The sequence below is a fragment of the Eutrigla gurnardus genome (genome assembly GCF_963514095.1).
Source record: "Eutrigla gurnardus genome assembly, chromosome: 7".
Lineage (NCBI taxonomy): Eukaryota > Metazoa > Chordata > Actinopteri > Perciformes > Triglidae > Eutrigla > Eutrigla gurnardus.
This window is the reverse complement of record NC_139921.1, coordinates 15,332,328-15,357,532: the sequence shown is the minus strand read 5'-3', so window position 1 is coordinate 15,357,532 and position 25,205 is coordinate 15,332,328. Positions and strand designations below refer to the sequence as shown.

The 25,205-nt window shown below is 41.6% G+C and overlaps 1 protein-coding gene across 9 annotated transcripts in view; it reads right to left on the bottom strand.

The window, feature by feature from the left end:
• The window catches only part of dlgap2a (discs, large homolog-associated protein 2a), a 191,742-nt gene that overhangs the window by 13,234 nt on the left and 153,303 nt on the right, over positions 1 to 25,205 (bottom strand). For 6 of the 9 annotated variants that reach the window (XM_084014340.1, XM_084014341.1, XM_084014342.1 and 3 more), the window contains 4 exons: positions 16,914 to 16,982; positions 15,695 to 15,854; positions 14,544 to 14,760; positions 5,087 to 5,146 (listed from right to left, as the gene is read on the bottom strand). In XM_084014340.1, coding sequence (XP_083870466.1) covers positions 5,087 to 5,146; positions 14,544 to 14,760; positions 15,695 to 15,854; positions 16,914 to 16,982 — 506 coding nt within the window. The remainder of the gene's footprint in view (positions 1 to 5,086; positions 5,147 to 14,543; positions 14,761 to 15,694; positions 15,855 to 16,913; positions 16,983 to 25,205) is intronic. The other 3 variants (XM_084014343.1, XM_084014345.1, XM_084014346.1) reach the window with 1 other exon arrangement.

Here is a 25,205-nt window from a genome sequence, read left to right as displayed (position 1 = left end):
CCCTCTGTGGAGGAGGTCTGGGTGATGGAGTGGTAAAAAAAAAAAAAAAAACAGGGTTTTTACTCAGGAGAACGCTGTTTATGTCCAATGTGAAGTTCTTTGGTTGCCTAAAAATAACCAAGTAGTTTTGTTTTGCTCAGTTTCAATTTTGTAGTTCTCTCAAGCCGAACCATGATGTGTTATTACTAAACCTAACAGGTAGTTTTGTAGTTTTTTTTGTTTCGTCTCACTTTGATAAAATACATTTTCTATCGAAACGTAATTGAGTGCAGTTTAGTTGTAGGGAAAAGTCATTTTTCAGGGGACAGGGTTGGTTTAGCTCTCTTTCAGTGCTCATATAAGGGAGGAATGGTTGGAATTATGGGCAAAAAACTCTGCATTTATATATTTATTAGAATAATGAATACATCGATAGAACAGAGAACACCAAACCTCTGTGACATGAGACACTCTTCAGACATGGATGATGGTAAAAAAAAACAGAGAAGTAATCAACAGTATTCACGTGGGGAGGATCCTGGTGAGGAGATACTGCTCAAGGAAGCCTGACAACTCTCATCGTCTTATTCTATCCATTTCATGTCAGAACGAGGGGGGGATTATTATTTCTTTCAAGTGCAAATGAGAATATGGACTTAATCCACAGAGAGATGGACTTGAGGAACGGGTCATGAATGCCTTCTAAGCTTTGACGTGCCGTTTATTTTCGAGCGAGAAGTTGGGAGGAGAGCTCACTCAGTGTGCTTACAGGCTGGAACATCTTAAGCTCGAGCTGTGTTCTGTGTGTTTTGATCAAAGCTGAGAGTGTTTCAGGTAGTTCAGAGCCAAGAAGAGGAAAGAACGAAGGTGAAGAAGGAGAACACACACTTAACTCACGCTGCAGGTTAAGTTATGGGTTATCGTTTTCCTTGACAAAGAGGTCAAACGCTTTGACCTCTGTGTTTCTGCGTCTGTCCTGAAGTCCTTTTGAGACCACAATGTGATCTATTTTGAGTTCTAATGAGCTGCAGCCCCCACGCAGACTCCCACCCTCCTGTGTTGTCGTGGCGCCGGAGAACTCAGTCGGTAGAGTTGGCGCCCGAGGCTAAGTCCTCACTGCAGCGGCCCCGGGTTCGAGTCCGACCCCTTCTCCCCCCTTTCACTCTCACGCTGTCCTCTCTCTGAATAAAAGGTCAAATAAATTACTTAAAAATCTAATTAAAGTGTGGTTAAAATTGATAGCATTTCGTTAATTATATTGTAGCCTGCAACACCTCTTGGCCTCTTTCTCACCCATATTTTTGGTTTATAAATAGCTAAATGTCTGGTTTATGAAGAGCGTTCTGCTCTGGCGGCTTAATGACTCATGCTGCAGTCCATTCATAAAATGTACTTCTCATGGGTGATGAGACGCATTAGGGAAGATGACGGGAGATGGGGGAGAGAGAAAATAAAGATGTGGAGGTGAAACGGGGATCAAGAGGAGAGTGGATCTGTGCAGACAGGTAGAGAGGGCTGTGTGTGTGTGTGTGTGTGTGGAGGGGAGGGGGGGGGGGGGCAGAGAGTGAGGATAAATCAGAGAGCGAGTAGGGATCAAAGGGGGAAGAGATGACCCATTCAGGGAGCATGATTCAGCAGAGACCAAAATAGAGCCATTATTAGCCAGCCAGTCATGCGAAGGGGAGTCATAACTCTTGCTCTGATCTTGGCAGTGGCAGAGTTACTCAGCATTTAGATTTCATCTGAAGTGAACACAGCCAGCACTCATTCACTCTGGTTCTCAAACCGACGGCCATGCCGCTGCAAGGCTACTAGGGAAGAATGCAGCGTGCATTAAAAGTTGAATTCATTCGATTTATCAGATTTATTTGTGAAGGAACAACAGCCAAGGAAGCATGGCTATTAAGATTTGTTCAGACTGTAAGAAGGCCAGATTTTAGGAAGGAACAAACAAACAAAGGAACAAACTATGTTCTTCCAACAAAAATAATAATTCAATTCTAAGATATAAAAAAACGTAATTCAATACATTGAGCTGACTGGAATAGATAACGTGAATGAAGATACAGCTTTGACATTTGGCGTCCAGGCTCTGAACTGAACCAAGCTCAACAGCCAGCAGGAAGTAACATAGATTCAGAGATTTTTCAGTTTTAAAAGGGGGAATGACAGAAAAAGTTTGAAATAATGTTGTGCCTAATCAAATAGCCTAAAAAACGCATGATGAGGTAGCATACAAACTTTTAGTTCAGTTTAGAGTTGATAATTTGTGTGCACCAAGCAAACCACAGAATAACTTTACATGTAGTATGCATAGAAATAGATAAACATCAGCTGGGAGGTAAAGCCATTTAGAGAGTTTAAAAGAGTTCTATCAGCGACATCTTAAAAAGCAGCTGAATGTATTCAGTGTGAATACTACATTTAATCTTTCTCTCTTTCTCTCTCTCTCTCTCTCTCTCTCTCTCTCTCACACACACACACACACACACACACACACACACACACACACACACACACGTACAAACAACAACCCTATCTATCAAACAGGACACAAACAGTATTTTTTAACGGCAGCTACTCAGAAACCAAAACCACGACATGTGGAGTACCTCAAGGGAGCTGCCTTGGTCCTTTATCATTCAGTATTTTCACAAATGATTTACCGTATGTATTAGAGAAAGCTAACACAGTTATGTATGCGGATGACGCAACCATATATACATCAGCATCTACTAATAATGTATTAGAAACTATTATGAATAAGGAACTAGAAAGTGTGGCTGAATGGGTTAAAGAAAACAAGCTGGTCCTGAACATATCTAAAACCAAGTGCATGATTGTAGGCTCAAATCATAATATTGATAGAAATCCTGTATTAAATATTAAAATCAAAGATATCACTATAGACCAGGTACATGAGACCAAATTGCTGGGAGTGACAGTTGACAACAAATTATCATGGAAAAAACACATTAATAATATGATTGCAAAGATGGGTAGAGGTATATCAATTCTAAGAAGACATGCAACTTTTATAAATATAAACATCTTGAAAACAGCAATCCAATCGATAATATTATCACATCTCGACTATTGCCCAGCAGTTTGGTCAAATGCCACTGGAGACATGTTAAATAAACTACAATGTATACAGAATAGAGCTGCCCGCACAATACTGAAGTGTGACTACAGGACAAGGATAATTTCTATGCACAAGAAACTTAACTGGTTACTGGTCAAAGACAGACTATTGTACTCACTGTTTGTGGTTATTAGAAATATATCTGTCCTAAAAACACCTGTTATCTTGTTTAAAAACCTCGCTTTTAGTGCAGAGAGTCATAAATATATCACCAGACATGCAGCTGTAGGAAACTTTACATTACCTAAAGCAAGATCTAACGCCATCAAGCGTACGGTTTTGTATAGAGGTATGAAAGAATGGAATTCACTGCCGAAAAATATCAAACTCACCACGAACACAAAGAAATTCAAAATATTAATAAAACAGCATTTATCAAAGTAAGACAACATGGTATATTTATATATGGACTATATTTCGATGGAGATATGATATGTGTTATTATAATGTATATTCTGTAGAATTAATGTATATACAAGTATGATGTGTGATGTGTAATGATGTATACATATATGATATGTAGAAATGTGGGTAATAGGATTAGTATGTGAACAATTAATATAACGAAGAATGAATGAAGCACAGTTAAGAAATGTAAACACTTATTCTGTTTTTGTTTTGTTAGGTTAAGCATATCGCTCACTTGTTTTTTTTTAATTTTTTTTATTTTTATAATGTTTATGTTTTGTGTTTTCAACTGTATATTTGATACTGTTGGACCCCAGGAAGAATAGCTGTGGCTTTGCTGCAGCTAATGGGGATCTTAATAAACAAATAAACAAATAAACCCCTACACCAGTGAGTTTGATTAACGTGAGACACAAAGGCAGTGATTCAACCACTCCATCTCTGTAAGGACCTCTCTATCTATCAGGACTGGCTTGTATGCTAACATGGGGGTGGTGTAAGGGGGAGCTGACTGACACGTCGTTAAGAGTCTTTCTTCCCGATTGGATTTATCACTGTATAGGAAATGCAGCAGTTTGTTTTGCAGCGGGCTTTTAAGGATATGTAAATGGTGTGGAGCGAGGGAGGGAGAGGAAGACGGATGGCCAACTCCATTATTGGCAGCGTGAGTGTTGCACACAATAAAGATATTAATATAAATATAGCCAACAATAGATAACAAAAAAAAAAAAGAAAAAAAGAAAAAAAAAAACAGACTCAGGGCCATTACTCCAAATCACTTAACCGACCCTGGACGGCTTGAAAAAGTTTAAAGATTGCACTGAATCACTGAAAACCAAAATACTGATTGCAACAAACAAAACACGCCCAGTAGCAGCAAATAGTCATTTCATGGCGAGTTACTCCTGATCTCTGGATCGAGGATGTTTACCTATAATGCCTCCGATGTTGTTGTGCTGTTCAGGGAAGTCACACTGCTGACTCACACGGTCTTTAAGTAACTTGCACCATAGTGACACATCTGCATGTTACCAGTTAGATGCATGCCACTGTGGTCTTAACCTCACCCTGCATGAAAAAAAGCAGCTGCTCATCGACTAGATGGACCACTTAAATGCACAACAGAAGCTAATAATGGAAACATATAAAAGTGTGTGTGTGCAGCTGTGCCCTCATGTGATATATCGTGACTACAGTCCCAGACAACAGAGGGTGGATGGTTTCGAGTAGGAGGCGTGGTCCAGGTGTAGGGGAGCAACTCTAACCTTCATGCAATCAAGCTGTTAAAGGCTCAAGTGCATCATAAAGAAAATACTGTAGTGTGAATAACTCATTTTGTATTCAATAATTGCAATGCTAATTGCAAGTTGTAATATCACTGCTTGTTCACTGCATGGAGACTTGTAGTTCATTAAATGTATGAATGTGCGAGTGATTGATTCAACTTTGTTTAAATGTGTGCTTAGCAGATAACTTACGAGAGGACAACTCATTTAAATCATATCTCTGGCACTGAGCTGGAGCATATAGAGTAGGCCCGGATTACAGGATTACCTGGGGTTTGCTGGGAAGTCCGATCAATGCTGCAGGTGGAAGGGAGACAGAACTGGATCCCTGAAAACAAGGGAGTGGGGTGGATATTCAGAAAAGTTGGCCAAAACATAAAGAACAATCTATGTATATTACATTACACAAAGCATATGCAGAGTGGACATTAAAGGCAGAGTAGGTCATGTCTGTTATATTACTTGAAGTCCTCGTAACAAACCGATAGCTATCAATACATTAAATGCTTTAACAAATGTCATCTGTGGCCGTGGGAGGACTGTAAAAACCCCATCCAATCAAAATTCAATTTGGCGATGCTTTCAAAGTTAAAATCTCTGTGGTTTTTCTGAATGACCTACTTAACCTTTAAGTAATCAGCACTCATATGTACAATTATTTTGTTTCCATCTTTGTACGTATCCTAGGATTATACATCTCTGATGTTTATTTCCTTTTCAGATGGATGCAGTGACTTGTGTTTGAAGTGGTTCAACACGCATCACCTGACCTGGCTTCATGACCCTGTTCCCTACATGGTCTCATCACTGACCTCACTTGACCAACCCTCGTACATGATGGCCAAAAACGGATAAATAAAGTACCTGATGTTCCAAAAAGCACCTTTCATGTTCTCGTGTACCTCCATGGAGTAGGGAGACCGGGGATGGTTGTAACACTTTTTGTCTTAGCTCCTAAAGAGTGTTCATGGTAGGGCTCTTCAATTTAGACACAAAGTGCCCTCATTTGTCTACTACTAATAGAAATGCCTCCAACTCCTCCAACTATATCATATAATAAAATATTTAATCTCAAATGCAAGGAGTGCTATTGTTACAACCTACCCCACTACTGGGGTAGGTTGTAACACAACCCGGGGTGAATTGTAACAATAAGGTTAAAGAATTAAAAACTGAGACCAAACCACAAAATATGCATCCATATACATTTATTGTGCATGTGTTTACACTAAAACAGCTCCCTGTGGTTTACTAAGTGAATGGGTAAATGAAAAAACATTCTCAGTGGCATCAAAGAACACAAATAAAACATATTACTCATGAGAGGAGAAAACTACAGTGGGGGGTCAGAACAGCTCCCAAATTTACAAAGATAATTCAAGGAATTTCACTTCAAGTAACAACAACCATGCACACAAATAATAAAACATGGATGTGAGTGTATCTGTCTAATCAGAATCTGATTCGCAGTAATGACAGATGTACGTGGGTTTTCCTTGGATGCAATTTTCGTGAGCCCATAGCTTGCAAGAAAAACATTTGATCCACTTTTCTCTGGGTTTTGAATTGCTGAAGGGCTCCATGCACACAATGCAGAAATGTTCCTCATCTGAGGTGTCCTCATCCTTGTCATTCTTCTTCTGGGTTCTCTTTTTGGCTGACTTTCTCTCAGTATTTTTTTTTTTTTTTTTTGCATTGCCTCTTTCCGAACAGATCCATGTTCACTTTCTTCTTACATTTTCTGTTCTTTTCTTCTTCCTCCAAGGCTTGCTTTACCGGTGTGTCAGTGTAGATTTCTGATTTTCTTCTTCTCTTTTTGGCACCTGTGGTCTTTCTTGGTCCTGCTTTGGGAAATGGTCTCACACCAGCGGGACTGAACTTTTTAGGCTCAGCAGGAGTTGAGGGGGAAGCTGGAGCATGGGGGGAGGCTGCTGAGGATGTTTGAGGTAGCGGGAGCATCTTCTGTAACTGCTGAGGATGTCTGAGGTAGCGGGGCAGCTTCTGCAGCTGCTGAGGATGTCTGAGGTAGGGGGGCAGCTCCTGCCAAGCTAGTGCACTTCGCATGGACAAGTTAGGATGCCTTTTCATAAAGCATGAGAACCAGTCAGGACCTGCCATGCTGTTTTTATCCCATGACTGGGGATGTTTGATTTTGTACTCCACTGCAAGTTGGTATGCAAACGTCCTGACCTAAAAAAAAAGTAATTACATAGTAATAGTAAGTTAGTTTGTTAGTTAGATGTACCTCATGGCACCTGAATACATACAGAATTGATGCATACAGTACAAATTCATATTTAGAACACACTAATCTGCACTTGTCAAATGCTTAGTAGGCCTACCTCACGTGGAGCTAATCCATAGAACAAGTCTGCTGCCTCAGTCAAATATTCAGTCAACATCTCCTCTTGCTGTTCATCAAAGACTTCTTGACTGCTGTGATAGCCAACACTGGGTCACTTTCTTGACCCTTGTTCTCTGAGGTCTTGCAATTTCTTGTAGTATCTGCTCAGTGTCACATGGCAGATGGAGTAGCCTTTAGCAACTGACCGCACTGTCTTTCCCTGCCTCACTTCATCTGATGCAGCTTTAAGTAATTGTGCAGACACACCCCTTTCCGTTTTCCCCACCCAGCGTCTTGGCACACTGAAAAGAGGGAGTAGGATAGAGAAAATATATGAGATGTCCTTACGGGGATGGTTGTAACATTTTTTGGAAGGTGTTACAACCCTCCCCACCCCTATCATCCATTGTTTAGCTAGTTGTACTAGCATGATATTAAAATTAGTGTTGATGAAATGACTCATATTTAACTTAGAACCTACTCTTCAATCTAATATAAGTTTCATAATTCAAACTTCAACAGTGTTAGTACTAATCAAAATATAAACTTGGTCCAAAAGATTAGTTTCTTACCTGATTTTTTTGTCGGGGGGGCTTTAAAACCCACACATTTCTTTCCACAGGCATGCAAATCCACATGCAAGGTCAGTGAGGAAGTTACACATGGAATTGATCACATGACTCTAATGACATCTCTTATTGGTGAAAGTGGTGTTGTTACAACCATCCCCTTGTTACAGATGCAGATGTTGGTCTTATGTGATCCACACAAAACCAGCGATCAGCCGACATTACCAGTCTGATATGAGCGGAGATTTTGGCTTGAAATTGAGAAATTTTAGTTAAATGCTGCCAATGTGTTCTTGACACCAGTAATTCATGTTAATAAGAACAATGTTTTATTTATAATAGAATGCATTTTCATTTTTGTTTTTCTGAATGTATTATCATAATCATCATCATCATTATTATCATTATTCATAATAATAACAAACATATTATCATAATTATGTTACACATTCTCAAGCACTTCCCTTTGTTTTCTGATTTTTAAACATTTTGCCTTCCACGGAGGAGATTTTGTCAAGAAAAAAAGTGCTTACAATTACTACCACTGCTCACCATGTGTTTACCCGAAATGATCTATGTGGCAACTGCTTGGTAGTGCAAGATTATGATATTATTTGATGTTGCTTAACCTTGAAATATGTCTGCAATTACACTCTCCTTAAGCTGTATGACACTCACAATAAAGGAAAGTAGATGCAGGAATTCAGACATTTCACAACTACTCATCAGCTTCAAAGTTCACATGGGAGAAAAGACCTGTTATTATATGGCAACATCTTTCATTACATAACTCAGTCTGGGTTTATATATTCAGATTACACTTTATGAATAATCATAATGTCACTGTAGAGTCAATTATGTGCCCCTTTTAAATAACAATTTTGCAAAACAAAAGTTAAAAATGGAGGGGTCCGGGGAGGAAAAGGGTGGTGCATTTGATGCTGGTGAAAACAACAACAACAACAACAACAACAACAACAACAACAACAAAAAAACAACAACAATACAACCTAATTAACTTCCAAACCCTTAGAAAACCTTTCAGATTCAGCCAATTTAACAAACTTTCATAAAGTGCTCTGCACATATTCAATTCAAAACAACATACAGCAAAACCCCTTTTCTGGCAGCACACTGATGTTCAGCTGAAATATTCTTTTTGTTCCTGCACACTTTATTAGAGCACAGACTTCAGTGGGCGATTCCGTATAGAGCCCATTAATTGGACAGATAGCACAGATACATCTTGTGATTTGCCTGGCTTTTAAGTCGTTCATTGCTGGTAACAGAATTCTGCTTATTTTGTGGTACGTATAGACTCCTTTCATTGCACTGACTCTCAAAATCAATCTCAGAAGCAATGAACAGAAACAAAAACTTACAATGAGGCACTGTATATGAAATGGACAAAACATATTAAGGCCTTCTGTCATGCACAACATACATTACAACATTATTTTCATCATTCAGTTTTCATTCTTCATGTTAAAAAAAATAGTTGCACGTTGCACACCTCTTTTCAGGAAGAAACACAATTCAACAAGTCATCACACTTATGTCCCAGTAAACATTCCCATCTTTGATTCCTGAGCATTGAGATGATATCTTACATTCAGAAATACATCTCTCAACAAGGCCTGTTAAGTTTATAAACAGACATGTTAAGTTTAATGTGGATTTTTAAATAAATGTGATCTTGTATTTATTGTCCTGTAAAGATGTGTGTGTATATATGCTGTATGTTTGGTAGCAGTGTATGTGCATGTAGGGAACATGAGGTTGCAAGTACAAAGAGGCTACATACCATAACTGTACTAGTTTGTATTCATATTTGAGCATGAATTCAAATGATGAGAGTTATTCTTTTTATTTTCTGTTAACAGTACAGTATTCCAGCTCAGTCAAGCAGTCATTTCACAGCATCACTTCCTTTTCCTTTATACCCGCAGACTCCATCACAGCTCACATAGTAAACAGTATTTTCTTATAGTTATATGATAACTGCGAAGATTAACTTCACTCCACTCTAGAGTGACAATAAACAGAGAGGTCAAAATAAGGAAAGGAAAGGAACGTTTCCATTATCATTGCAAGGATTGTCGGGACCTTGTATTAGGCCATCTTGTCCGTAGTCTATAACAGAGCTCCAAAAGAGTTTCTTAAAATAGATGTGTAAATTGTCTTTGATGGAATACACTGACAGAACAAGAACATTAATTTATTTGTGTATCCAGTGATTAAAAAAAAAAGGCAGTACTGTCCTGGAAGATAATTCACGTCGGTGGAGACAAAAGCTTTGGAAAAGTTCATAGTGCTTTTAATAAATGTCTTAAAAGCGCAGTTGTTCAGTAAATTTGTCACCACCAAGGGTTCATTGCATTCTTGCAGTATGGTGCAATCCTTGATATATATTTTTCTTGGCTGCTACCAATGCAGTCTTTTTTTCCTCCTGGAATATTACTGCAGGTTCGTGTATGAGGAAGTTCTTGCTCTGAATGCCAATGCTTACATGACATTTAGAGCTGCACATTGCTCTACAGCACACTGCAAACTGGGAGCTATAAATATATTTTGGGCTACATTGTTTCTGCTGAGAATGAGGTATGAGCTCACAGAGTGAGAGACACGTATGTAATTTCTGCACTGTTGTAGTCGTATCTCCCGCTCCAGAGTTCCACGCTGGCACTCCTGTGCATTGAGTTCCGTCTCTGGGCCCTCCTCTGCCACCTGTACCACAGAAAGGCCTGCTCGCCTGAGGACCTCTCCAGACTACCTTCGTCTTCCCCAAGGTCCCCATACTCCTGGGATATAGCCATACACTCCAGTGTTTCTGAAATCATATCATCTGGCTCCATGGGTGCCAGGTGCCCTGAGAGTATGTCTTCGAGATCTGGTGGTGATGAGTCTGTAGCCGGTGGAAGAGGATCTGGGCCTGGACTTGTGGGACCAAAGTCCATTTCCAGTGATGTATCAGGAGATACTGAACTAGCAGGGGATATTGTGACAGTGACCTGTGGTAGAAGGACTCCATGTAATTCTGAGGCTACATCTTGAGGCATGTGAGCTAAGCGATACTCCATAGCTGGGTCCAAACAGACAGAGTCGGTTGACAGGGAAGGATCCAAGGGGAACACTGTTTCAGGGTCAACAGTTGGTAGGGGTGAACTTGAACAATCTGATTGGTAGAAGGGTGGCTCTAAATCCTCTGCATCAGATGAGGAGTCAACACTGAGGTCAAACGGCTCTGGTTCGGGGTCCATGAACACAGAGTCAAGATCATCTTGATCTAGGGAGGTCAGCATAACTAAGTCAAAGTGGACCAGATCAGCATGATAAATAGGTGGGGTATCAAGTGGTTCAGGAAGGGGTGGCCACTCTGGGTCTTGGCTCTCAGGGTCAGTGTTGGGTTGAGTATCTCCTGAAGTGGAAGCAAAGTTTGAACCTGATGTCATTTCTTCTGGGGAAGGGTCAGAGGGATCATCTGGTAAGGTGATAATGGGTTCTGGATTTGTGTCACTGTCAGTTGGATCTGGAAGAGAATCTGTGTCAATGTACTCTGACACCACAATGGATGGGCATACGATGTCAGTCTCTAACTTACATTGTGGAGCAGAATCAGGATCGAGTGTGGGTGCATTACACACTGAGAATGGGGCTTGAATAGGGTCAAATGAGGAGGCCATTGGTGAGTCTGGTGGTTTGGATTCTAACTCTGTTGGGTCTGTAGGACTTGCATCATCTAATCCTGATAATGGTACAGACACAGCAGTAGGGTCTTGAGACACTGTATCTGTTTTTTCCACAGTGATTGGATCCGGACATGCTGAATCTGACATGATATCATAATCGTAATCCTCAGGTGGAGACACAGTAACTACAGGAACTGGAAATGGTAGCTGTGTCATATCTTTTTCAATTAGTTCTGAGCCTGGGGATTTCATGTCATCAGGGTGAGATGGTTCAGTATTTGAATGAGACTCTTCAACTGAGTCTATATTTATTAGCTGTGAGGTGATTAGGGTTTCTTGTTCCACTGTCACTGAATCCTGAGCACTCTCAAGGGCTGCTTCTGAAGGAATTGCCACTGTACCATGAGTGGTGACAGGCTCATTAATGACCATGTCAGATGAAGTCGCAATTGCATGGTCTGGTAGCTGTAGTTGTGGATCTGGTTTAGCTCTAGAGGACAGAGCAGTAAAATCAAATGGCTCTGGTTCTGCCACTCTAACAGAGCCTGGAAGTATTGGATCCAAAGAAAGGGGTATAGCACTCTCCACATACATTGAATGTGGACAGGCAAGAATGCTTGGGTCCATGGAGAGCTGTTTTGGCAGATTTCGGCGAGCGCCTTTCTTTTCCTCCTTCTCCTCTGGACAATTGACAGCTGCATCTGCAGTGCTTTGTCGGATAAGGACCTTACTCCTGGCCTGGGTCCCCACAGACACTTTTGATATCTGGGGTTTCTTCTCTCTGGCTCCCCCAGTGCCTCCATCTGCTGCTGAGGTTCCAAGTCCCCCTGCCCCTACCCCTGCCCCTGCCCCTGGCCTTGGTCCTGTCCCTGTCCCTGCCCCAACCCTTGCACCTAAACCTACCCCAGCTCCAGCAGCCACGTTGCCACCTTGGGGAGACCATGTGTTGTAATGCTGCGTGAAAGTATTGAAATTACTGTTGAAAGCACGAAGCTCGACACAGAGGTCCCTCCTTAGGTCAGCTAGCTCTCGACGCATGGCCGAGACCTCTTCCTTCCACTGCATGCTGATCGCTGCCGCCAAGGTAGCCGACTCTTTGATACTGGCCTGGATGGCTTTTGGTGACGGCCGTTCTGGGGCAATAGATCTGGGCGATCTGAAGAGGCTGGGAGAAACAGGCGGTCCAGACAGAGGTTTAGCTGTAGCGCCCATGCTATCTTGTTGGTAAAGCCTGTCTCCTCTGATGGGGCAGCCTAGATCATCATGAGCCAAAGGGGCCGTGTCTGCCAAATCCTCAAGTACACTGGCCTGGTCGGGTAAACAAGAGTCACCCTGCACATAATTTCTGTCTGGAAGACAAATATAAATACGGATCTGTAATATGGCCACAGGTGTGAGCAGCTGGAGAGAATGTGCTTTTAATTGTCACAACGTAGTAACATCAAGTCATGCACTGAATGCCATGAGTCAAAATAAGACAATAGCAGAAAGCTACAGTAACTATGTGCTAACCTTATGATTATTGCCCCAATTCACTCATCTGTATATTGTAGATATGTATAGAAGGATTTGCATTCTAAAATTTTAATCATTTTAATATACATTACAATGTTGGAAAGCCTGTACTCCCATTTTGACTCATAACCGTTAATGGTTTACACTGCCTTCTCAACCTTAATTTGTAGCATGCATTCATTGCATCTTTTCAATGCACAAAGCTGAAACTCCTAGCTCCCTGAACACATCACAGATAATGGACAATATTTCTAATAAATGAGGTGTAAGAACAATCCTTGCATGCTCGTCTGCTTTCAGTCGAGGTAAAGAAATGTGTACTTTGTGCAATGAAAAGAGGCAAAGATGAGCAAAGCTTCCAAACCATTTCCCATCATTCAGGAAGTATAGTATGAACCCTATTGAAAAAGTGAGGTCCAGTTTGACAGATTGATTATAAGCACCAATTATCCCATGTCCAAAATAGTGATGACATCTCTCACATCCCAAACTCTGTATCCTAAAAATGCAAAGATATTTGGGTTTACTGAGAAAGCAGTGTAAGCAAACAGTTTTAGGTATGAAGAATTGATCATAAGCACAGCTCCAGATGGCCACACCTCTAACCCTCCCTATTATAGTGCAACTGGTGTAGTTACATCATGAATCTACTGTGGGGAAAGGTGGAATCCACTCAGACTTCTCCTCCAGACAATTTTTCTTCTTTTCTTCCCACATTCTTCATCTGCACAAGGACGTATCATTTCCTCCGTGAAGCCAGCAATCATGGGAATTGTTGGAAACACCAGCAGATTACAATTTATAATCAAGGCTCAGTATCAGAAAATGAATGCACGTGTCGGCTGAATAGGTTTAGATTTATTTTAACAAGTTTGCATATGTGCTATTATATATGGGACTGCCAGTGTGACAGTTCAGTTACCGTTATATTCATTGGCAGCATTAGATTATCCATTATCCAGGCACTTCTGAACGTAATGTGCATGTGATCTTGTTGTGTGCAAACATGAGCTTTTGCAATGACACAAAATAATTTGTGTGTGAAGTGAACAATCTGTGAGTGAAGAAAACTTCATAGCTGTGATAATTAAAAGTAAACCGAGTTTACAAGTAGGCTAAACAATGCATACTCCGCATATGGCAATTTCACATGTATGTGTGTTCACAAGTGTCACCCTGTGTCACCACAAAGAAAGTCAGATTTCCAAAATGTAGTGTAAAAAGCAGTCATGTCCTTACCCTGACCTGATTTTTTACTTCAGACAATTTCCATTTGTGATTTTCAATAGGGTTCATAGCTTTACTCTCTGATGCATCCAATGGATAAGCAGATGAAGCACTGTATCCAAAATACAGTAGGATGAACTAGCACAGCCCACAAGTGGTAGCTACTGTTATCATACGTTGATCGGAAACAATGGAAACACACAAGAGTGATTCATGCAGAGATATGAAGCTGTTTGACAGTACAACCAGTTTGCACTAACTGTTCTATAGTCATCCATTAACACACGTTAATGCCAAATGTAAAACTTTAAGTACAAACAAAAATACCAACATCCAGGATGTCACACATTGTATTGCGCAAATCATGTGAATTGCCCTTACCTGTAGTGGACCTGATGGTCGAGGTGACAGTAGAGGCCATGGGGGGGATGCAGTCGTCATCTTGGGAGTAGCCGGCCTGGATGGCTCGCAGGTAGCTGTGACTCCGGGTTCTGAAGCAGCCGGGCAGGTCCAAAGCCTCCATGGCCTGGGATTCCACCTCACTGAACACCGACTCGCACACCGATTCAAACTGGCCATTTATTTCTGTTTCACTCACCTATGACAAACAAAAGTCGTAAGCATGCCTTTCTCCATTGTTGAGCAGGTGAGGATTTTTCTTTGTTTATCTGGAGAAATTAATTGGTCGGTTATAAAACCTCAAATTTGTGTTCTCTCTCAATTTCCTGTTGAAGAAAATCAGGCCTTGTTGCTAAAATTAAACAAGTGCACGTGTGTTAATAGAAAGAAGACAGCAGAGAGATCACTGAAAAACGTGTTTTTAGAATGTCACAAAAACGACCTTTGCATTTTTATTAGTATTTCCTGGAAATTGTCATATTTCCACAATTGTAGATAACCTACAGGTTGGTTCCTTTTTCTGCAGTATAAATACAACCACATGAAATCAAGGGACAGTATGCCCTTGACTTGCTCTTAAAGATTTGTGGTTGATGATGATACTGACTTGTTACAAATGTGTGTAAACTGAGTGGAAATAGTTTGATAGTTATCACTCCACTCCCATTTGGCAATAACACGAACCAAAGATAAACATCTTGTTCTATTGGGATTTTGAATTAGGAGGAGTTTAGTTGAGCTTTTAAGACTCTGAACAAATCAATATACCCTCTTTTTAGAGGGAGATGAATATCTCCACAACCCCTGCTGGAGTCGTTGAATCTATCCTGATAAAAAGTGTGCAACAAACTGTCATACAAATTAAGTAAAATGAAGCTGGAAAAAAAGGATGTTTTGAAAAACAATATCGACATGGTGTACTTTAAAAGAGTCGCAGTGAGAGTTATACTATATTTAGGAAAGTCATGGTCTTTAACTGTGGTTTTAAATTAACAATTTTGTGGTGAAATTATTCAAATTTATTTCACTGGAGACCCCCTTGGACCTCCTCAGGGCCCCAGTACACAAACCACTGCTCTCCAGTCCAAGTCTGGATTTGAATAACCCTCCTAATTGAAAGGGTGCACACTCACCTGGCTCACTTGGCTAACACAGCTAGCCTGACTGAGGGTGCTGACTGCCCGCATGTAGCTCTGGTTCCTGGAGCGAAACTTGGGAGAGTTGTAGTTGGCAGAGGGATCCAGGGCAATGCTCGGGTGCATGTCCCTGGCGGCTTGCAAGTGGTAGCTCTGACTGAACAGAGAGAGAAAAAGAGAAGCAGGAAGGGCGTGGGACTACGGCCATGGCAATGATTTCTTAAGCAAGTCAATAAAGCATCATTTCAGCAACCAAAGCAGTTTGACCAGTGGCGACATGATGACAAAAACCATTCTGTGTTTTCCTGTGGGCAACCTGAACGTAAGAGGGAGACTGGTCAGGACATTGTATCTCCCAAGATGGGAGACTCTCTGCTTCTCTCCCACGCTAGACCGATGTGTTCACCGGCGTCCTTAAAAAGGCAGTTCGATTTCTGTTGTGCTGAAACATCCGATCAATGCTTGGAAATGAGGGAAATGCAAATCAGGAGCTAGTTAGTGAGCAAGCACTTCAGCGAGCACCCCGGTGTCAGCCGGGTCAATTAAATGTGTTACACCAGCAGTGCGAGAGGAACGTTCAGAAACCCAAGTCTGGTTTGAAATCTGCTGGAAAGAAGACAATTAGCAAAACATGCAAGAAAAAAGGTCCTTTAAGTAAACTAGAGAATACTATGTGAGTCACATTAAGAATACCAAAGTGAGTTTCCCTCCGCCAGATCCATTTCTAATGGCAGGCAGGGATGAGTAAGCAGTTTCTGGGCTTTTTATAGAGATAAACACCGGTGTTTGGCAGCGGGGAAAATGCCAGTGTGATTAAAAGTCCCCCAATCCATCTTGTGATGCTGAAGCAAGGCCGCGTTTGTTTGCAAAAGTAATATCAACTTTCTAAACACCCAAAGACATCCGAGAGCAGGAACATCCAGAGATTAAGTCTGAATAAAGTGGTAAAAGTAAAGAAACTGTATATTACAAGAGGTATGCTGGTGCGGTGGATCATATCACATCTATATTGTGTTGAACAGCGCCTTATGCTTTGCCAGCGTGAGCAGGTTGCCCCAGGTGACCCCTCATTGACTGGTCTTGAGTGTTTGCTCTGTGAGGCGTCCATATTGGGTACGTCAGCAGGGCAGCGAGCCAGCTGGCTCCCACATCCGACCACTGCAACATGGCAGCAACAGAGAGGTAGGGAGAAGGGAGGCACTGAGCCTGTATTCACCTTAAGTCTGCAGCAAAATTGGTGATGTAGTTACGCATGTCACTGTTGATTTTATCCAGGCGGTAAGAGCTGTGGGTAGAGAAGAAAACAGAGTTACTGGGTCCCACAAGTGGGAGTTTGGATGGATGTGACGTCACTGGGCACATGTCCAATGGAACTGGCCCTGTATGGGATTTGTGGTGAATAGAATGTTTGCTTGGGAGTTTTCACCAAAATGCCACAAACATTAGGGTGATTATGACCAACATGGCCCTCAAGTCATGATACAAGTGGGAGAATGTTAAATTACAAGCTGGCAGACAGAATTGTCTGGTCAAGGCAACATCTTATAAATGAAACATGAGAAGACACACAATGTTATGAGGAGTGTGTTATGTGTTTTCTCACGGTAGTTGCACACACACACACACACATACACACACACACACACACACATACACACACACAAATTGCCACCACTGACCGAAAATTACTGCAAAACTCATAAAACACATTCTTCCACTGTGTGGCTAATTAGATTTGCTTAATTGATCCACATTCGAATAAAAAAAGCATCCTTCCCTGCGCAATGAAACTTAGTCAAGCTTTATAGCTGACAAGATCAGATATAATTGCACTGGCCGATGCATTACTGAGGTATACTTCATCCATCCCTGTCTGTAGAGATGTCTATTATTGTCAGTTGAGTGAAGGGAGGCTGTTTGGAAAAACGCATTGGCCCTTTATCAAATCCCACCGAGCAAATTTCCTCTAATGTCTCTGATTGTTGCTAATGCACTTCCATTGTTGGCCAATATTAAGGCTAGGGAGGATGGGGACCCTCACACTTCCTCCCTGTCACACTGCCAATAATACTCTGTCTGTGGTTAAATAAAGCTTGGCCATGACAGTAGCTGCTGTGCCACTTTCTGAGAAGAAAGGTTGAAAGTGAGGCCTTCGATTGAAAGAACAGATAGGACAAAGGACATCTGAAACATGAAAAATAGATTGCTGCAGGACAGAAGATTTTGTGTTAACATACAATTACTACCAACACAAGCAAAAACTTTGAGGATGAAACTCTTTCGTTTCTGCTATTTTCCTTCTTGACACACAAAATGCGCTGCAAAGCCCTTTGGAGAATAATTGCATCTTCACATGGGGGGAAAAATAGAAGGTGATTTGTTTAGCACTCCACTATCAGTGCATCCATTCCATACTCATCCTGTCTTGTAAAACGCACACATCGGTTTCTATTCAGTCCTATTGTATGTGGTGTTAAAGCCATGAGCCAGGAGATCAATACTGCAGCTGATAACTGTGATGGGAATTTTTCATTTAGTAGTTCATTATAGTATAATTAGTAGTTTGAGTAGTTTTAACTCATACTATTCCATGTGTGTCATGAGGTAACCTGTATTCTGCACTCATGTCATGTCATGTGTTACATAAGTTGTGAAATGCATCTTGTGACACCAGCACAGCTGGCAAGTCAATATGGATCTATGGACACTGATGAGTGGTTCAAACACCACATTCTGGACAAAGTTCTCCGTCTACACAAACAACGAACAATGCTTTCTGATGACACATCACAAACAACTGTATAAAAAGCCCTTCTCAAGACTGAAGACTTGGTCAGACTCTTAAGGAGTCCGCCCCTATCTGGCCAGATAGTTTGCTCTGAAGCTGTATGTCGGTGACGCGGTCCGCTTGGACACCCTGTTTGCGAGGGCTTTGACTTATTAGACTTTGTCTGTTTACAGTCTGTCTGTAGCGACTGCTAGCCTGTTTTGGACTCTTTATAGAATAAATTACTAAAAGCGCTGTTAGGAGTTGTATTCTTATTTCTCATCAGGTGATCATAAACTGATTTCCACCACAATAACTTTCTTTATAGGTTACGGCAAATGGTATTAAGTGTAATATTCATAATAGCCTGCCGAACAGAAAAGTAGGCTTATTATGCATGACGTACCCCACGCAGCCACAAATCAATGGATTGGAATTCTGCTTTGACCTTGAGATCTGAGGGGAACATGCTCATACCCAATGCTATCTGAATGAATAATTACATTATGTCAAATCGGTAATTATTGACTGCTTTGCCAGTGTAAACGCTGATTAATTATGGTGCTTCAAGAAGCTAATCATGGACAGGGGTGGGCAAACAAGTGTGAGTTATTTTAGAAACTGCCAAAAATGGATGGGATTGATTGGCTTATGGTGTTTGGAGACCGGGCCAAAGTCATTTAAAGACAAGCGAAGTTGCAGGAGATGGATGTTAATTGTTGATGCTCTTCTGTGTATGCGTGTCATTGCAAGCTGCTATCAGAATGCAATTTTCATTACAGATTGACTCCGAGACTTATTATGCAAAGTGAATTTTGCCACATGTCATTCAGTTCCCATCATCGTTAATACATTCTTTAAACATTTTTGGCAGGTCCTACTATGGCAAAAAAAGAAAGAAAGCTGATTCATATTCAATTCATCATGGCTGCTGGCTCTGGAGCTGACAGGACGTGCAGGACCCCAGGGTGAAGTTGTAATGGAAGGGGGGTGGGGGGGTTTAAATGATTATTAATTAAAACAATCATTGACATCTAACTTTCCCTCTAGTGCACCGGCTGTTCCAGCTCGGTGGGCCTGTGACTGCGATGTATTCTTTATTGGTGAGATGAACAAAGAGGTGACCTGTCAACCACGAGAGCGACAGAGAGCTTGAAAGAGGGAAAGATGGAGGGAGGTGACACAACCACAGCCTGTTCTCACTTTAACATGATTCGCTTCAGGGAGCCGATGCTGTCAAATCTGTGTTTGGCCCATCTGAATGCCCCCGCGGGACATCAAATTGCTACAAGAGGAGAGCAAATACAACCTGCATCATGTCTGTCTTGAATCCAATCTAATCTCATGCCAACAACCTTGAGAGCTCTCATGTCAGGGGCATCCGCCTTTTATGTGTGGACTTAAAACAGCAACAAATATGGATTTAGGCAATTGGTTCCCAGAATAGAAAGTGAAAATAGTCTTTAAACTTTGTCTATAAACTTCAGGTATAAAAGTAGAGGATATCTTTGTCCAAATGGGAGATTTTAAATGTTATATAAAATGATGCTGCATACAAGGGTGAGCTGCTGTCTATTCTTTAGTGCTGTTAAAATGTAAAATATTTCAAAGTCACCAATTGGCATTACCAGAAACATCAAGAGTAGTATATACCAAGGAGATGCTCTGCCTGAACCCCCTAGATTATCACTAAGATTGGCCACGGATAACAGTTCCAAAGTGGAGTAACCATCTGCCACCTCCACTACATGACATCAAACTGTATGCCAGGAATTAGCGTGACATCGACTTACTGCTCCACATCACCAGGATCTTTAGCAACGACATGGGGATGTAATTCGTGCTAGATAAGTGTAGTCGGATGGTATCCAAGAGAGGCAAGATGATCACTACTGAAGGGGTAAAATTACCAGAAGGCAACATAGCAGATGTCCAGGACAGCTACGGATACCTTGGTATCCTGCAAGCTAAGGGAAACCATGAAGAGGCCTCAAGAAAGTCAGCCCCAGCCGAATACCTACACAGAGTAAGGCAAGTCCTGAAAAGTCAGCTGAATGGTAAAAACATGATCAAAGCCAACAACACGTATGCACTACCGGTCATCAGATACCCTGCTGGTATAATAACATGGCCACAGGAAGAGCTAGAAGCCACTGACATAAAGACAAGAAAGCTTCTCACCATACACGGAGGGTTTCACCCCACACTCAGCACTCTGAGATTGTTCACTTAGCAAAAGGAGGGAGGCCGGGGGCTAGTGAGTGATGAAACATCCAAGATCCAGGAGTACATCAGGAAGCTGGACCCAAGTGGTCAGCTGCTAAGTCAATATTAGGGCAACTCCGATCAATCGAGATGTAACTCCTCACAACCCCGTCAATCTCTCTCTGATTCCAGCTTTGCAGCTGGTTCATGCTATGTGCCAACAGAAAGGGTACATGTTGCCCAGAATCCAAGCCAGGGATCAGCTGACAGCTGTAACCTGAGGATGAGGAGGAGGGAGAAGGGGTACCATCATGAAAGGACAAGTCCCTGCATGGCATGTACCACCAACAGATTGAAGAAGTGGCTGATATGGAGAAATCGTACCAGTGGCTAGCAACAGCTGGAGTGAAGGACAGCACAGAGGCACTAATCATGGCAGCACAAAACAGGTGCTGAGGACTAGATCAATAGAGACCAGGACAACACCAGACCAGAACCCAGGTGCAGGCTGTGCAAAGATGCCTTGCACAGCATGTAACAGCAGGGTGCTAGATGCAGGCCGGCACAGCTTACATGGAGCCAAAACCAAGTGGAGGAACATCTGTGCTGAGTATTATGGGCTGGAAGTCCCAAAGTCAAAATGTAAGGTGGCTGAGAACGACAAAGCTAAGATCCTGTAGGACTTTTGTACTGCTGAAATCATCAGGCCCTAGCCTTAAAGTCATATTGGCCGATATATATATCAATCCTTGCGCTGCACCAAAACCCTTCTCATATTGTTGAAATCATTAAAAAAAAAAAAAAGATGTTTCTGATGACGCACAAAATATAGAGCAAACTAGAACAACCGCCTCGCAGTTCACCTCCGCCAACCAGTCACTTTACAGTTTATATCCATGTGTTTCCATAATGTCAATACTTCATGATTTTATTTTTCTTTGAAATTGTCATACTTAGCATATAAAGTCTTGAGTTATGGCTCAATACAAAAACATAAACCCTCTAGCCTTGGCTATTGCCAGTGATACATGTCTATTTTAATCCACAAGGAAGGATATCACATTATGGTATTTTCAGAGTGGGATCAGGGTAGTATCTGGACTCCCTTGTCAGTGGACTCAGAGGGAAGCCACACAGGCGCACCATGCTGGTCAATATCTTCCTTTCAGCAGAGCCCAGCAGATTCTCGGCCTGAGCACTGAGAGAGCCATTATTTAGAGGGGCTTTGGAGTACAATAACGGCAACTGATAGCTCTTCCTGCTGTTGCATCCTCATAAATCATTCACTGTTTACAGCTATTCAAAATGGATAGCCAGGGGATGCTTTGCAAGATGTGGGAAAATGAGCATACCTCACTGCAGCTGCCTCATACGTTACTTCATATTCTAAAAGAGCTGTTAAAAAGGCCAAGCGATTGCATCCTCCCTGACAGGCATCATTATGTTCCTGACTGATCACAATCAATAACATTCGATTTGTCATTATATATCCGCTGGGATGAATAACTATGTAAGCATGCTATTGCTTGTGGCCTATGAATGTAGAGGCTGAATATCTCTGCTGCCCCTCTTTCACCTCCTGTCATCCTGCAGAGAGGCATCACCAACACTCATACCAGACATGCCCATCATAAATCCTGTTTGTGTGTATGCACAGGGTCGGGTTAACAGTATTAGCCGATTCTGTGGGTGTTGCCTGCTGCGGTTTCCGAGCTTTCAGGAAAAATGCTGTTCTCTAGGTAAGTATGGTAGGCTTTTAAAAACCTCTGCTGAATGGCAATGAGAACGGGGTCGGCGGTGCGAAGAGCGAGATATGAGGATATGACTCAAAGAGTGAGGGAATCATCGGTGCTAGTTGATGAGTGCCTCACCGTCTGTTGCTGATCTGACATCACATACCGCAGCTATGTGTCTGTCAAAGGCCGCACTCTACACTGAGGTCAGACACAAGGTCGTCTTTGCATAATGTCGACAGTTTATGTCAGATTATGTGCCTTTGGGCTTGTGCAGACCGGGAGCAGAGCAGAAACACAGTGATGCAGCAGTTGTAGCAGGCCTGTGAAGGCTTTTTCTACACAATCCTGAGTAAAACACACAGAGGAGAAATGGAATAGGAGATACTCACATTGTGCTCCAACAGATAAAGCAACAGCTACACAAACTGTTTGAATATTGTCCTCATAGAAATTAATCTGGCAGTTATAGTCCTACAGTAACTGTATGATTAGTTTAGCCACTGTTAGAACCACAGGACGTGTCTATTCATATATTTGGGAACAATTCATTATTTGATTAATTCATGAATGAATTGGGACATAATTCACTATGTGCCGATGCAATTATGATTCGACCAGTTATTAGTCAGTTTAGCATTATGAAGTAATGGTAGTTGTCCACTAAAATGTTCTCTTAATACAATAAGGGCGCACTCACACCAGGGCCATTCGTCCGTACCGTGCCTTGGTACGATTGCCTGTTGTACGTACGTCATCACTTCATAATACAATACACGCATGGCTTAATTCTTGTTTTAAAGAAGCCCCGTCTCAAGTCATCACAATAGAGAACAACACGGAGAACATGACTGAAACTGAAAGTCCATCTGCATATATTTCTAGTCAACACTCGGCCTGCATCAGCGCATGTGAGCACGAGCGATCGCGAGACACACAGCAGCATTTTTATTATAAATGTACCGGTTCGGTTCCGCTCTGGTACCGCTCACACCATGAGTCTGAAGCCCCAAGCCTGACACAGAGTGTCCTACAGAGTCATCAACAGTATTTTCAGTCATAAATTGGCTCGATATGGGGGGGATCCGAGTTGAACACTGAGCGATAATGAGTGGGGCGGCCTATCGATTAAAGCCTACATCATGTCATGAACCAAACCGTACTCAAATCCACCTTTTCCAAGCGCGCCGGGGCCGAGGAAGCGTACCGTTCTTAAGTACGGAACAGAGCGCTCACACTGGCCAAACAATCCAGACTTTAGGCTCAATCGTGCCCGGGCGCGGCCAATTGGTGTAGTGTGAGTGCACCCTAAAAAGGAAGGACTGTCTGTCTAGAAGTGAGAAGGCACAGCCAGTTCTTCTTTACGTGGCACCTAAAGGCCTTTGTTTTGGACCTCCACACTGAACTCAACCTTCACTGGTAAATGTGCTCAATATACACGGCTCACAAAGCGCAACAAAGGCAGGTAAAAAAAGATTGTGTTTTGAAAGGCCGGGATACTTTTTTTAACCGTCATATTATTAAAATAGTCTTGTGAATCTCGACTGTAATTACTGTTTTCACATTCTGCTGTGAACAAAGAGGAACAGGTCCCTTTGAACGATTAACAAAAAGTGAAGTTGCGTTCCCGTATTCTCATAAAAATGACTCTGGAAAAGAGGAATCGGCCATGCACAATGCAATAAGTTGGTGTTTGAAGCACGATAACACTACAATTTAAAACCACAATAGGGAGTAAAATAAGGTGATAAGAAACATTTGAATAGTTTCACTTATGGATTTAAAAAATGAAAAATGAACATCCCAAAACTGTTGGAAATAATAGGAAAAGTAGGCTTTAAAACAACCTCTGATTAACAGCAAATGTAATGGCGACATCCATTGTGTTTGGGGCTTGCCTTTACCCGGTGCAATGCTTGAATGAAACAGAACTGAAAGTGAATGAAATAAAGATGGAGATAGGATGTGAGGTGCAACAGAAAGTGAGGCAAACACGGAGCAGGAGGATTAGCAGACAATTATCAGCACATACAACACACAGCAGGCTAGAAAAGAAAATCCATTTCTGACCTAAAACAGCTTGAGAATAACCTCTGCAGTGTATCATCATTGTATCTACTATAATTGGCTTTTCACACATTACTATGGAGAAAGCAAGTTCATCTTAATACTTATTTGAATCATAATATCAGAAAATACCTTAGGGGGGGAAAGGCTGTTACTGAATGGTCTTATAGGTCAGGTTACCTGGTTTGTTGTACTCCATTGTCTAATTTTATCCTAATCTAATGGATGTGATAATGCTGTAATCATAGTAACTCTCCTGGTATCTCTACATAACATAGTCGCTTGTGTTAGTTTTTCTTTGACATTGTCTTCAGCTTGTCTCATCATGTAATCCTCTTAAGAGTGCGTTCTTCCGCCGCCGAGTCACCACAACAAAAGCCTTCTACTTCCTCACCATTTAATGGGACACATCCCAGAAGAACACACCAAACACTTTCCTATAGTTGAAGACACTGATATGAATACCCAGGAAGGGATTTTAATGAGTACAGGGTTCAGCTCTCAAGTGCTTGACACTGATGTTGTGGGGCACTACTAGCACAAGAAAACTGCCAACACTGTGAAAGGGAAAGTAAAAAAGCAAATAAAGTATAAGCACCAAGTTGCTCAAAACAGATAATAAGCTGAGAACTGGTGTTCTTTTAAAATGCAAAATACAAACACAGAAAGCAGCATTTCTTGGAAATACAAAACATGCATAGAGATAAATCCATTACGCTAAATCATGTTTTCAGGA